The 14237-nt window shown below is 40.6% G+C and overlaps 1 protein-coding gene across 3 annotated transcripts; it reads right to left on the bottom strand.

Moving 5' to 3' along the window:
* Positions 1–10316: 10316 nt before the first annotated feature.
* On the bottom strand, positions 10317–13936 carry LOC147634173 (uncharacterized). 3 transcript variants are annotated; one of them, XM_086805320.1, is made up of 2 exons: positions 13803–13936; positions 10317–13052 (listed from the first exon to the last, which is right to left on the bottom strand). In XM_086805320.1, exon 2 carries the CDS (start codon positions 13005–13007, stop codon positions 10746–10748), a length of 2262 nt encoding a protein of 753 aa, XP_086661446.1. In that variant the 5' UTR covers positions 13008–13052; positions 13803–13936; the 3' UTR covers positions 10317–10745. The 3 variants fall into 3 exon arrangements, with proteins under 3 accessions (XP_086661446.1, XP_086661447.1, XP_086661445.1); XM_086805321.1 differs by lacking the exon at positions 13803–13936 and adding an exon at positions 13607–13732; XM_086805319.1 differs by lacking the exon at positions 13803–13936 and adding an exon at positions 13203–13528.
* Positions 13937–14237: the final 301 nt, after the last annotated feature.

Here is a 14237-nt window from a genome sequence, read left to right as displayed (position 1 = left end):
GTTTTAAATTGAAACAAAGAAACTTTCTTGATGCTTTTAAAAAGAAGGCTACTCCCTATCACTCTCTTAGTAAAAATAAGAAGACATTTCTCTCTCTATTGTTCATAGTTCTTCATTACCTTTTTCTTTGTTGGTTTTGTGTGAAGAGTGTGTGAATGTGTGTGTTAATATATGTGTGTCTACATATGAACATGTGCATGTGTGTATATATAAGTGTGAGTTCATGCATGCACGTGTGTGTATGTGTATGTGAAAGAGTGGAGATGTGTGTGTGTGTGAGTGCGCGAATGCATGTGTGTGTATGTGTGGAGATGTGTTATTTGTGTGCTAGCAAAGGTGTGATGTGCGGGCTAGACAAGGTGGCTCGTGGGTGAGGACATGTGTGGAGATGTAGGTGAAATGAGCAAGAAGAATATTGGCCATGGATGGGGTTGGTGGGAGGCATACAATAGCAATGGGGGCATGAAGTATAGGTACACTTGGATGCACTTAGGCCGAGAGCTTGGTGGCTGTCTACTAATGGAGGTTAGCCTAGGTAGAGAGCTTGGTGGCCATCTACTGTTGAGGTTAGGCTCGGGGGTTTCACCTCTAAGAAATTTTATGTATCACGTGCGTTCAAGGGGTATTTTAAAAACCCCTTACATATTTTTATGAATAAAATGAGGTCACCTTTTTCTTCATAAACTTATGTTTTTTTTTTCAAAATTGTTTTAAAAAACCCCTCCTATAAATGTAATTCTGTAACTTTTTTGAATTAATATACCCCTCCTGGTGAACTCACATGCTACATTTACATATTTTAGGTGAGCTCCCCGAGAGGTTAGGCGGGAGGCTGATTGGTTGTATTCACTAGGAAATCATGGCCATCTAGAGTATTTATATCTTTTTAATCTAAAATAGGCCCATGGAGCCAATAGCACCTTGCTTCATCTAAATTTGGGTCAATAAACCATAGCGCATTGTGAACTATCTTTACAATAAATAAATTAATCTCCTACACATATATGATGTGCTAACGATAAAATATAAATTGCCATTACAAATACAATGTCAGGCTAAGCCAAAATGTAGCATTAATTAAATATAAAAATTGGCACATTGCCATAGATACTCCATGTGCGACACCATGATTGGCACTCACACACCATGCTCAGACCACCATTTATGGGACACCTCAATTGGTACCCTCGCACTACTCCATACCTATCATATTGGTTATAACAATTAATTAGACTCCTCACTTAATCCCAACATGGTTACGCTCATAGTAGGCACAAACACATAACACCAATAATACACTAGCTTGATATTTAACACGGTAAATCACCTGTAATAACAATGACACTAGCAAGGCCCAAAATGCATATACCAATAACACTAGCTTGCTAGTACCCGTGATACCAGCTATTAGCATGATACATTGGTATCTCAAGCATTCCCAATCAACCATAGAGTGGAATATCTAACACAAGAATTGTTTTTTTTAAAATGCAAGGAGGGAAAAGAAAAAGAGGAGAATAAAGAAGAAGAAACATTGATGAATGACACAAAGCTTGCAGACCCCTTTGTTAGTTGGAAGTGTCAACCCTCTTGCCATTATTGTCATTGTTGTTACTGCAGACTGCAGCAATGATGTGCAAGTCTAGTTGGCAGCATAGGCGGAAGATAGAACGAATAACAAGGCGGAAGATAGAACGAGTAACAAGGCTCTGATACCATGTTAGAATTCAGGGCGGATCGTAGATTAGGATCAACATAGTGGATTAAACATAAGCATGCACAACATTGAATGATTTAGTGGTAAGCAATGTAATCAACAAAAGACCAATGTAATGATATAAAACTTGAGCTTTTTCTTCCATTAGATGTTGCCTCTTAAATAGGCGTAGATACATAGTTTGATTAAATCAGTAATGAGGTCGGGAATCCACCTCAAAAGATGACAGCCACCTCTCCATAATTCTCTCCTTGATTTTAGCTCGTCAATCAAGGTACATTCTCTCCTCCATGATCTCTCACCTACCAGATTCTCCATGAATGGATTTTACCTACTTGGATGAATTCTTTTGATACTTTAGTGCTCCTTTGACCTTTGCACACATTCCCCCCTAAGGTTATGCTTCATATATTATCCCTCATTCCCATGTATACATCAATTTTATCCAACAATCCCTCCCTTAAATTGATGACCCTCAATCGTGGCAATAGTACCATGGGAAGCTACATAGCTTGATCACACGTACCAACTCCTATGCCCCCAACCTTGTACTCACGCCAGTTGCATTGGCAGTACACTCATTTGGGCGCCCTAGCCCCAACATGATCTCAATCCAAATTTGGTCTATTGGTTTACAAAATGAGAGGATTCAACTGACATATATGATTTATATATGAGTTAGGATTCATATAAGCACTTAGAGGGCCCAATCAATGTCAACAAAATTGGCCTCATGAGAGGCCACAACATCAGTAGGTTCTTCTTCATCTTCATCCTCCACTAGGTTTGTAGACACACTTTTCTTTTTGTAGCAATCTTTCTCAAAGTGTCAAGGCTTACCATAGAAGTCGCGCTTACTCTCTCCTTTGTCTTTGAATGTTGGCTTTGATGTAGATCCTTTGTTAAAGTGCTTCTTTGTGAAGTAGGCATCATCTTGAAACATGATGGTGCTAGTGGTGTTGTTCCTTTTGATCTTCTTTTCCTCTTCCAAAAGAGCTGTATAGTGATGTTAGCTAATGTTGGAGAAGGCAAGTTGGTGGGGTAGTGACTATGTTGCATAGTCCTCATGGGGTAAACTTTTTAACAATAATGCAATGATTACATCTTCCTCCATGGTTAAGCTAATCCCTGCAAGCTATGTAGTGACTTCTCATCAGATTCAATTGAGAGGCAAGAGACTCTCCCCTATTTAAGTTAAAAGAATTGAATTAGAAGATTGATCTTGGAGCTCTTAGCTTGAGCACCCAACTCTTTCCAAGCTTCATTTGAAGTGCTTTTTCCATCTATGTGATGGATAAACTGATCACTTAAGCCCAATGCTATGATTGGCGAGATCTTTTTCATCTTTACTAACCCACAATACTGTTAAAATTACAGCAATGTGATGAGCTATGGTGGATCAAATACTAGAATCAACATCATTAACAAAGTGATTAGTAAATAATTAAGACGTGATTAATGAGTAATTAACTAATAGCTTAATGTAGGCATGGATAATAAAAAACCAGCAAATTCTCATTAGGCCAATGCCTCAATTTGTAGAGTTTACATCCAAGCATCTAATCCCACTGATTTCTCCTTGATTCACTCCACCTCTTTTGCTTGATTCTCTCCACCTCTCCCAGAATATCTCCACACTTCCTAAATCTTCTCATGCTACCCTTTATTCTCTCCCAGTAGTTTCTTCTCACCTTTTCACATGTTCTTTCACATTTACACATTCTCTTTTACAACCTCTAGCCAAGGGCTTGTTCCCGCACACACCCTATTCACTTGTATATTTCAACACCTCCCCTCAAGTGAATACTCCTAGCACACCTGGACCCTATACCAAGTTTCCCTCTTACTTGATAGTCCACGACCAGTGCCTAGCACACCTCCCCTCAAGTTAACTTAGCACACCTGGACCCTATACCAAGTTTCTCTCTTACTTGATAGTTCGTGAGACCAGTGCCTCAAGTCCCTAAACTCATAGTCCTTGACACTCTTTCTCTCTATGTGTCCAAGGCTTACTACAAGTGCCCGTGACCTTGACTAAAGTGCTCACACATATATCTACCACGTGGCCTACTTCATTGGTTTCTCAGAGGTGGTTTTACTTTGTTGGGGCAGGTTACATTGGGTTGTGGGGTCTCTCTCTCTCTCTCTCTCTCTGAGATTTTCACATGGCTCCTCACTCTTTGGAGTCTCACATCTTCTCTTTTCTTCAGTTTTCTTATCGTGGCAGCTTCTCTCCACGCGTCCGTGTCTTCCTCTTCTTTCAGTCTTCTTGTGGCAGCTTCTCTTCTAGTGTCCATGTCTTCCTTCAATGCTTCCTCTAGATTTTCTTGGTGTGGATCTTTCTCTTGGAAAGAGATGTTCTTCTTCTTTCATGGCTGGGGCCATGAGCTTGTCCGTCAGGTCTTCTTGCTCCATGTGAGCAACATGTTTAAATGTTTTGTTGACAGTTCTTTTGGGCTTTTGATGTTTATCTTGTGTAATTATGCAATGCAAACCCAAATCTATGCGGGAGGTCTTACCTCTTGCCTTATTCTGGATAAGGGCAGTGTCTGATCCCATTTTTACACTGATGTAATGTGCCCAATACATAATGCATATAGCATTCATTCTTATGCACATTCCAAATGCAACTCTGGCTGTGAATAATCTTGAATTTGAGTGTGATTTGCAGGCATTAACCAAGGGTTAAATGCAAAATGATGATTACCACAAATTTATCAGCATAATTTTTCAAAAATTACATTAAATCAAGGGTAACCAATTTGTACGGAATGGTTGGAGTATCAAACCAACTCTGAGTTGCAATCTGAAGTTATAGGGATTTGTATCAGATACCTAATGGTTAATTTGAACCCTCAATTGCACCAAAATACAGTGATTAGCACTGATTAGCAAATTAATTCTCTGTTTTGTGTGCAAAAAATAGAGTATGCGAGGAGCCCAGATCTGGGGCCTTAGACTTCAAATGAGCTCAAATGCTTTCAAGGCCATCAATAGCAATTAGTCTAGTAGAGGATTAAGCCAAGAAACATAAGATTTGACCAAATATTGAATGCTTAATCTCTGTTTTACCAAAGTCACCTGCTCTGCAGATTTGATGAAGAGCTTGGATCTCACTGTAGACTTGATCAAATCGATTTCTAACTTCACCAGCTTGTAGAGCATGCTTGAAAACACTTGGGGCTAAGAGGAATTAGACCCATTTGATCTGTGGAAGAGAAGATCTCAGTTTTTCTCCTAGAAATAGGCGCTTGATAAAATTGCGATTTCTCCTGCATCCGTCGGTGGTTTGTGCTTCTGATTCGATGAGCTGAATCGTGGAGAGGCTGGCTATGTTGGGCTAATTTTGAGTGTGCAAGGAGAGGGAGCTCCTCCACTAGCTGGGGTACAGAGGTTAGTTGAAAATAACTAAAAATTTTGATTATTTTCTAATTATCTACTAATCTTGATTAACTAGATAATGGGCTCATAAACTTGATGGATTCTAGGCTTGGCTCTGATACCATGTTAAAATTACAGCAATGTGATGAGCTATGGTGGATTAAATACTAGAATCAACATCATTAACAAAGTGATTAACAAATAATTAAGATGTGATTAGTGAGTAATTAACTAATAGCTTAATGTAAGCATGTATAATAAAAAACCAGCAAATTCTCATTAGGCCAATGCCTCAATTTATAGAGTTTACATCCAAGCATCTAATCCCACTAATTTCTCCTTGATTCACTCCACCTCTTTTGCTTGATTCTCTCCACCTCTTCCAGAATATCTCCACACTTCCGAAATCTTCTCATGCTACCCTTTATTCTCTCCCAGTAGATTCTTCTCACCTTTTCACAGGTTCTTTCACATTTACACATTCTCTTTTACAACCTCTAGCAAAGGGCTTGTTCCCGCACACACCCTATTCACTTGTATATTTCAACAAATACTTCTTCCTCCTTGGTGTTAGGCTTCTTCTCCTTTCTCATTAATGTAAATTTGATCTTAGTTTGCCATGTATGAAAGCTTGTTCCTTCAAATTTATCTATCTTGGTGGCCATTAGCAAAGGTCTTACCTCAGAGAGAGGCATTGTCTAGTCCCTTTACAAGAAATAAATGATTAACGTAAATATTAATCCTAAATGTTTTAAGTAATGAGCCCTCTGAGAGTTAGATATGCATGAGAATAAATGTGTAACAAAATCTGAAAATGTGGAACAAAATTTGATTTCAATAGCTGATTCAGACACCCGACTCATACAGCTGAGTCTAGGAGCTGACTAAACAACTGATTCAGACAGCTGACTCCGAGAGCTGACTTAGAGAGTTGACTCCGAGAGTCTAAATTCGACAAAGCTGATTCAGTCAGCTGATGTAGATAGCTGACTCTGAGAGTTAATTTAGCTAGCTAATTTAGATAGCTGATTCAACTAGGTGATACAGATAATTGACTCCAAGCTGATTCACGCAAGTTGACTTAGACAAGCTGACTCAGGTAGCAAACTCAAATAGTTGAATCTGACATCTAATTTAGAGAAAGTAAACCCCGCCAAAAAGTAAACAATGGCCAAAAAAGGTAAACTTGGCCAAGAAAGTCGGTGTAGTAGTAGGTTTTTAGCAGTCAGCAATATGTCGTCAAATGTCAGCCCGCAGTAGCAAGCAGGTCGTCGCATTGTCAGCAAGTTGTCGACCGTCAAAACAGAAGGTTGTCTGATTGATTTCGCGTTCGTATTGTCCCTTAATGTTGATATACTTGATCTTAGATGCCGACTAAAGCAGAGCACCAATCGAAAGACAAAGTAGCACACAAAGCTAACATGACAAGGTGGCGTGCGAAGTCGATTGTAGGATTGAAAAGACAGACTGCAGCAGTTGTAGTGCTCTAGCTGAGATGAATGGGGCACACGACCTTTGCAAATTACTATGCAATACAGTGTTGATGTAGCTGATGAAGTGTTGTGTAGTAGAAAATGCAGATAGAGCGTATTACAAGAGATCATCAGGGAAGAGTGGCAACGATTGTGGTTGGCAGAAGCAGGCATAAGAACTTAACATAGTCATCAATAGGAAGTCACTATAGAGCAAATCGCGGGAGACTCCAGCAAGCGGAAGGAGAATGCAACAGTGATGTGCAGGTCTAGTCTCGGCAGTGTAGGTGGAAGACATAATGAGTAACAAGGCTCTTATACCATGTTAGAATTGAGGGTGGATCGTAGATTAGGATCAGCATAGTGGATTAAACATAAGCATGTACACCATTGAATAATTAGCATAAGAAAAGTAATCAACAGCAGAAGACCAGCATAATGATATAAAACTTGAGCTTTTTCTTCCATTAGATGTTGCCTCTTAAATAGGTGTAGATACATAGTTTGATTACATCAATAATGAGGTCGCGAATCCACCTCAAAGATCATGGCCACCTCTCCATAATTCTCTCCTTGATTCTATCTCATCAACTAGGTTACATTGTCTTTTCTATCATCTCTCACCTTTTAGATTCTCACATGAATGGCTTTTACCTACTTGGATGAATTCTTTTGATACTTTATTGCTTGGTGATTACACCTTTGACCTTTGCACACATTTTCCCTAAGGTTATGCTTCATATATTATCCCTCATTCCCATGTATACATCAATTTTATCCAACATTTCTCACTTGATGTTCAGAATTCTTTGCCTCTTTTGAAAATCCATTTTTCCTCTCACAACTCATGGTTAAGGAAATAGCAGAGCTAAGGGATTGTGCATGAAATATATTTACTCTAGCTCTAATGGTGGGTCTAAGTTATACTATAAATTTTCTCTTTTGCTCCTTCTCATGGACCTTGTCTATGGCTTGCAAATTAAAGAAGATTTTGCTAAAATCTATCAACATAGGTGGACCTAGACTCTTTCTCTAATTGGTGTAAGATGTTCCACTATTGCCTAGCCCTAGCCTTGTATTATGGTGGTTAAAAAATCTTTTTGATCAACTTCTTAAAAGATTTCCAATTTTGGGGTTTGTGATGGCTTTGCATGGTGACATTGCACCATAAAGCCACACTCTCTACTAGATTTCCAATTCTGGGATATGTGACAGCTATGCTTGGTGGCATTGCATCGTAAAGCAACACTCTCCACTAGATGGTTAGTAGCGCACTTAATTTCACCCCGTTTAGAGAATTTCTCCCCTAAATATTAATTGTCAAAGCTAGATAAGCCAAAAAAGTACAAGGCGAGCATCTTTTTTGCCATTATACTTTTGAAAAGTAAAAGCTTTACGGTTAATCTTACTACCCTTCCTAGAATCCTGAGCATGTAGAGTGGCCTCAACAATCCTACGGATTTTAATGTCTTCAAAATTTGATAAGTCTATATTAGATCTCTAATCCTCTTTCTTTAGGATAATCTATCTTCTAGATCCCTCTGCAAGTCCCTCTTACTAGTTATTTGATTGTGCAAAGTGTTAAGTTGCTCTTGTAGATGAAAGTTGTGGATTTTCCCCCATGAAAGAGAAAAATAAATGATAAATGATAAATTTATACGAAAAGAGAAATAAAGCAAAGAAATGGCTTATCTTTCGTTCGAATATAATGTAAGAAAGAGTTGTCGCCCCACCTTGACCCACAAAAAAGTCGAGCTTCGAAATTCGTTCGCAAGGTAAGATGGGTGTCGATAACTCCAAGCAGTATGCTACAATTGGTAGAAAAGCTAGAAATTTTTTCAAGGTACTTGCAACAATGTAAGAAATAAGCCTTCTCAAACCACCTTGGAAAGCCGATATGATTTGGTAGCTTTTCGGAGTGTTTTCTCTTATTTGCTACAGGCATAGGGACTACATAGAAATTGTGTGTAAGTACAATCTCTTCTAGTCCCCCCCCCAATTGTGAAAAGGACACAAGTTTTGGGCCCTAAAACAATGTGTAAAGGCTACAAGTTTTTTAAAGCCTTACAAGTACAAAGGCTAATGACAAGCTTAATCTTCAAAATCACATTAAGAAAAACGTAAGCAAGTTGGGAGAAGCTCACGGGCATGGCACCTTTTGCTTAAGAGCTTGATGCTTGAACTCTGCACACAAGGTGGTCATGTTTTTGCATATTTGGGACCCCTAGGACATTGCTAAACACCTTGTGTAATCAGATCTTGAAGAGATGCCCTATAGCAAATTTCAAATATGTGGAATTATAGGCATCGTTTTGAGAGAGGGTTCAAGCCTTTGTATTAGGTTTCAAGCACCTAGTTTCCCCAAAGATCCTTGCCTTTGTTTCCTTCTTTGTCCAAGGGTCTTTAGCTTGCTGTTTGCAAGCTTTTGAATTTTCTAAACCTTGGCTCTGATAACACTGACAAGATCTTTGTTCAAGTACAAATCTCTCACAATTCAGTTACCTTTAAAACTAAAATAGAGCATGTGCAAATAAATCAACCATGGCAAAAGCATATAAACACACATAAAAGCATGAAGAAAATAACACAAGACAAAATATTGGGTGCAATCCCCCCCCCTCCCCCCACCAATGAGGGCTCCACTTCCCACATGAAGGTATTTTTTATATTCCTTCCAAAATAGCCCAAGGAGCTATAATTAGTTTTTCTTACAAAATTGGGCTTGTCTTTTACAAAATTAACCATAAGTCTTGCAATTAAGGTTGCAACCATAAATAATCGAGTCACATGTGCACAAAGTATAATATGCCCAAACTATATAAACTGGGTGGGGACATAATAACAAAATGTCGGCACACATGGCCAACTAAATGAATAACTCTGCATAATAATGCAAATGATAAATATGCCCTATGCACAACCGTACACATATATGACATCCTAGTTGGCTCCATTTGTAGTGCTCATCACCTATTACTCGATATTGCCAAGCCATGCTAGTAGTTACATACAATCAATTAGAGTGCTCAAAGTTAATCCTAGCATGATATCATATGGTAGTAGGCACAAACATAAACTAGCTCTAGTGCATAACATGGAATCACCCACAATACCAATAACACTAGCGTTGCCCCAAATATGCATACATCAATAACACTAGCCCGTTGGTATTTAATATGGAATCACTAGTTTGATTGATGTGATTGTTGACCTCATAGAGAAGCCCCATGTGTGTGTAGAGAGAGAGAGAGAGAGACAGAGAGAGAGAGAATCACGAGAGAGCAGAGTATTCCTACGTATGTAATTCAAAGAGGGACCTCTATTCCCGAGAAAGAGGGGGAAGAGTGCAAGCACATGCAAAACTCATAAGAATCCCTCTTGTAATGTCAAACATGCCAAATATGGCCACATGTTTAGTAAATCTTTTGATTTCAACTAATCTCTGAAATGCTAAAGGCTCTCAAGCTTTCAACATTTAATGATGCCTCTTCCATATTATTATAATCAAGTGTGATATATTTGGAGACATTTGCCCAACATGTTTTATAAATACTTAGGAAATATCATTTCAAAGCATTGACTATTCATGCTTGACATATAAACAGTCAAAACATCGAAGCTACAAATGAATAAAAGTACTTATTGTGAACGATATATTGTAAGTATCATGAAGTACATTGAGTTTGCAAGCATCTAAAAATGGACAATTAGACTCACTCACAAACCAAATTTCATTTGTAAGGGCATGTACAACTAGTGCCAAGCACACCTTAAATTGACAAAGGTAATGCATGTAAATTAAGGGAAAGGATTTCTAAGCTAATCTCCAATCATGTTGTGTGTGTAAAGGGACTTTGGTGGGTGGATGTGGATGTACATGTGTGCCACACGTGCATGTACACATGGGCGTATACTTACAACAGGTGCGAGCACATGGGCAAACATTGTGTGCACACATGCCCATGTACTTACACGTGCGAGCACATGGGCATGTGGGCAATACCAAAGCAACTAAAAATGTTAATTTAGTATTAAACAAGCTTCAATAAAGGGATGGAAAAAGAGCAATGAAACTTGGGTTCAAATCCTAGAATTATCAGATGGTTGCAAACTTGCATGTGGTTCCTCTCTCTCTCTCTCTCTCTCTCTCTCTCTCTCTCTCTCAATCAATTTGTTTAATAAATGTCAAGGATCTCTCTGATGTACCTGTTGCAGAGAGGGCAAGTCCCCCTCCCTTTCCATAGCTCCCTACTACACTTGCGGCAGAAGGTGTGCCCACAAGGTATGAAGGCAGCCCCCTTCAAACCCACCATGCATACACAGCACAGCGGATCCAGCTGCTCTGTGGGCTCCTCCCATGTGTCCCATGGGCCTGGTTCATAACAGGATACGGGCACCATGTTGTTGAAATTGTAGTCATCTCTGTGTGCGAGAAAGCTGCTAAGAGGCACTCTTGCCCCTCTCTCTCTTGGCTGTGATGAGGCATCGTCACTTGGTGCTGCTGCTGCTGATGATGATGAAGTCTCTGCTGCCTCTGATTGTTGAGATCCAGCTTCTGTCGTGGGTGGTTTTACTTGAGCTTCTGCAGCTTGGCAGCTGACCAGGGTCTGTAATTGTAGCATGTATTTGCTAATTAGAGGTTGTTGCTTCTGATCTTGGTCTTCTTCAGGTAACGACAATGACGGTGGCCATAGATGATGAAGCAGTGTGGAAGATGTTGTTGATGGTGATGGGGGTGCTAGTTTTTGAAGCGGTGATGATGCTGGTAATAGATGTTGTGGCGGTGATGACGGTGATGGTAATGATCTTTGTGGTGATAGGTGTTGCAGTGGCGCTCCTGGTGATGGTGATGATGATGAAAGGGGTGGTCGTTGTTGCGGCGGTGGCGATGATGCTGATGATGATGTGGAAGCCGACAGCGACAGTGTTGTTGATGATGCTGATGATGTGGAGGCCAACAGTGACAGTGTTGTTGATGATGATGATGATAGGGAGGATGAGGAGGGTAATGAGCTGCATGCCAAGATCTCACGCAGTGCTCCTTGAATTGTGGGTCGCTTGGCTCCATCACTGATTGGTAGCACTTCCTCTGTTGAGGATACAGTGCCATCTGTATTATGAGCCACCTGCGATCCCAAAGACAAAGACGACGAAGGGCATTGCATCTCCACTTCCATGGACTCAGAATTCAAAACGCAGCAAGGACCCATCTCGTTTGATTCTAAGCATACAATGCTCTGGGACGACTCCGTCATAGGTAATATAGGATGGGCTTCTTCTACACTAATCACAAGGGAGCCCCCAATAGCTGGCCCATTAATCAAGTTCAACCTTAACATATCACCCAATGTCTTCCCAGACCTTTTCCTAGTCCTTAGACCCCCATTGCATGGACTCCCCTGCTTTGTTTGCAATGGTTCACACGACCCGCTTTCGACTTTCACATCACTCCTGCTGGCAATTTTTATCTCTGCCTTTGTAAACGACCTTGCAATGTTCTCTGCACCATGACCAGCACTTCTAAGCTCATGTTGCAACCGCCTGTTGTCATCCCTTCTCTTCTTAGACAGCATGTTGATAACTCTACTGACAATCTTCTTGTTGGCATAGTCACTATGCTTATGCAAGCCCACCTCCATTGGAATGGTTTGGCCTGAGGCTACAGCATCCCACAGAGCACAGTTGGCTACCGTCCTGCAACAAGACCCTGAACCTGAGTCTTCTGTAAATGGCAGATTAGTGCCTTCCCATTCCAATGCTTCATCGTTAGCAATTTCATGTGATTCTGCAGCTACTGACCCATCTTGACCTAATGCATCTTGATCCATTGAAGTGGTTGCATTCGAGATCAAACCTGCCTTAGTAGGGGGGCGATAATCTGTCATAGGGTAAAGAGGGCTGGTACCTTGCAGTAAGAAGAGCCCATTGCCAGCTTCAAAGTGCATGAGTACATGCTTGAGCTGAGAGTCTAGAAGTAGCGGGTTTATGTAATCCTCTTTACTTTTGGCTTCTTGATACAAAGCTTCTTCCAAAAGAGGCACTGCAGAGGCAACTCTTGCCCTCCATTCAAAGCTGAAATCGGACCTCCATCGGACCAGAAGTGCATAAATCTTGGCGGCTACACAGTGGCGATCTTCTGACTCCTTGGGAAGAGCCCAATTTCTAGATGGCAATGGTGTTGTTAGTGATGAGTTTTTTAATAGCTTAAAAGATAGAGGGGAGAATGGGTTTGAGCACCCAAGTCCTCCAGGCTCCCCACAGCTCTGTGTATCAACAATGTCAACTAGCCTTCCAGACTCTGCTTGCAGCTTGAATGCCTTCTCCACAGCAGTTTCGGTCAGCTGCTCCAGCCGCTTTCGGGAGCCGGTGTTGTCACCCTTCTTCCGCTCATCTACTATCTTGTTTGGTGGGAGAGCTGAAATTTGTTGCAGGCTCATTTCCAGAGCTTGCTTTGATGAGCAAGTTCTTTGCTAGAAAGTCCACTGCAAAACAGAAACAAAAAATCACAAGAGATGGGTTTAGAATGATTGACATGGTAAGCCTTGCTGAATACACTTGCACCCACTTCTGTAACAAGCAAGACAATATATGAAACATATAGGCAGGCAAGTCAAGAGAGGCATTTATATTACTTGCAAAGACTTTCACACCAATCTGTGCAATGCATACAAACAAGCGAAGTAAGCAACGATTCTGATTCCTGTCGTATACATATACTAACACCAAGCCAGCAACGTGATGGCAACATGGCAAATTAATGCAAGCACCAAAGGTCAGAGGAGATGTTAACACATGATAGTAGAGGTATATACAATACCAACATCACACACATGATACACATGATAGAGTTAGACAATCCAAAGCTGCAAAGCAATCCAAAGGTGGGTTTTAGATGACCCCACTTCCCAAGCTACTCATGTCAAAGGGGGGTCCATTGTTTTTGCACATCTGTATGGGGGCGACCTGAGCCTTCTAAAGCCACCTTAGATCCTTTACATATGCATGAACCCATATATGCATGCACGTAGGCACTCACACGTGCATGCACGAACACGTATGGTGGCAGGCACATGCGTGTGTGCCATCTCCAAAAAAATGGAATGGATGTTCAAATAAGCCTATATTCCAGGCCCCTGCTCATTAGACAAGCAGAAACATGTTAAGGGTTCCAAGGCTGGTTATACAACATTATCTGCCGATGTCGTGGATGGGGCAACATTGCCCATCTATACCTGATGCTGGGCTCCATGGGCAGGGTATGTGTAACCAACTTGAATACATGATAGATGTGATCAATCATGCATGCCCCCCCATTCGCTCAACGAACAAGCAAGTTATGGCATGCACAGTCTCTTCTAGAGAAGCCATGAATCACTATAGTCTACGATGCACAAGACTCGGTAAAAGCTTTGCTTGTCCTACAAACAAGGATACTGATAGTACAAGTTAAAAGCAGGTAAATCACCCCTACCCACTTTGCCAGCCATAGTTTACAAATAAAGTGCAAATTTGGCATGTACAGCCATAGGTGATGGGGGGGTCAGATTTTCATTTTTGCAAAAAAAGAAGTGTCCTTTTTTTAATTCAATAAAAAATGTGTTGAAAAAGCAACAAGAGATAAGGACCCGCCAGGCTGCCAAAACAGTTTCTTTTCTGCAGAAAAAGGT

The sequence above is a fragment of the Cibotium barometz genome, chromosome 11, assembly GCF_041138505.1.
Source record: "Cibotium barometz isolate CiBa-2024 chromosome 11, ASM4113850v1, whole genome shotgun sequence".
NCBI lineage: Eukaryota > Viridiplantae > Streptophyta > Polypodiopsida > Cyatheales > Cibotiaceae > Cibotium > Cibotium barometz.
The sequence above is the reverse complement of the archived record's forward strand: the minus strand, read 5'-3'. Positions and strand labels throughout refer to the sequence as shown.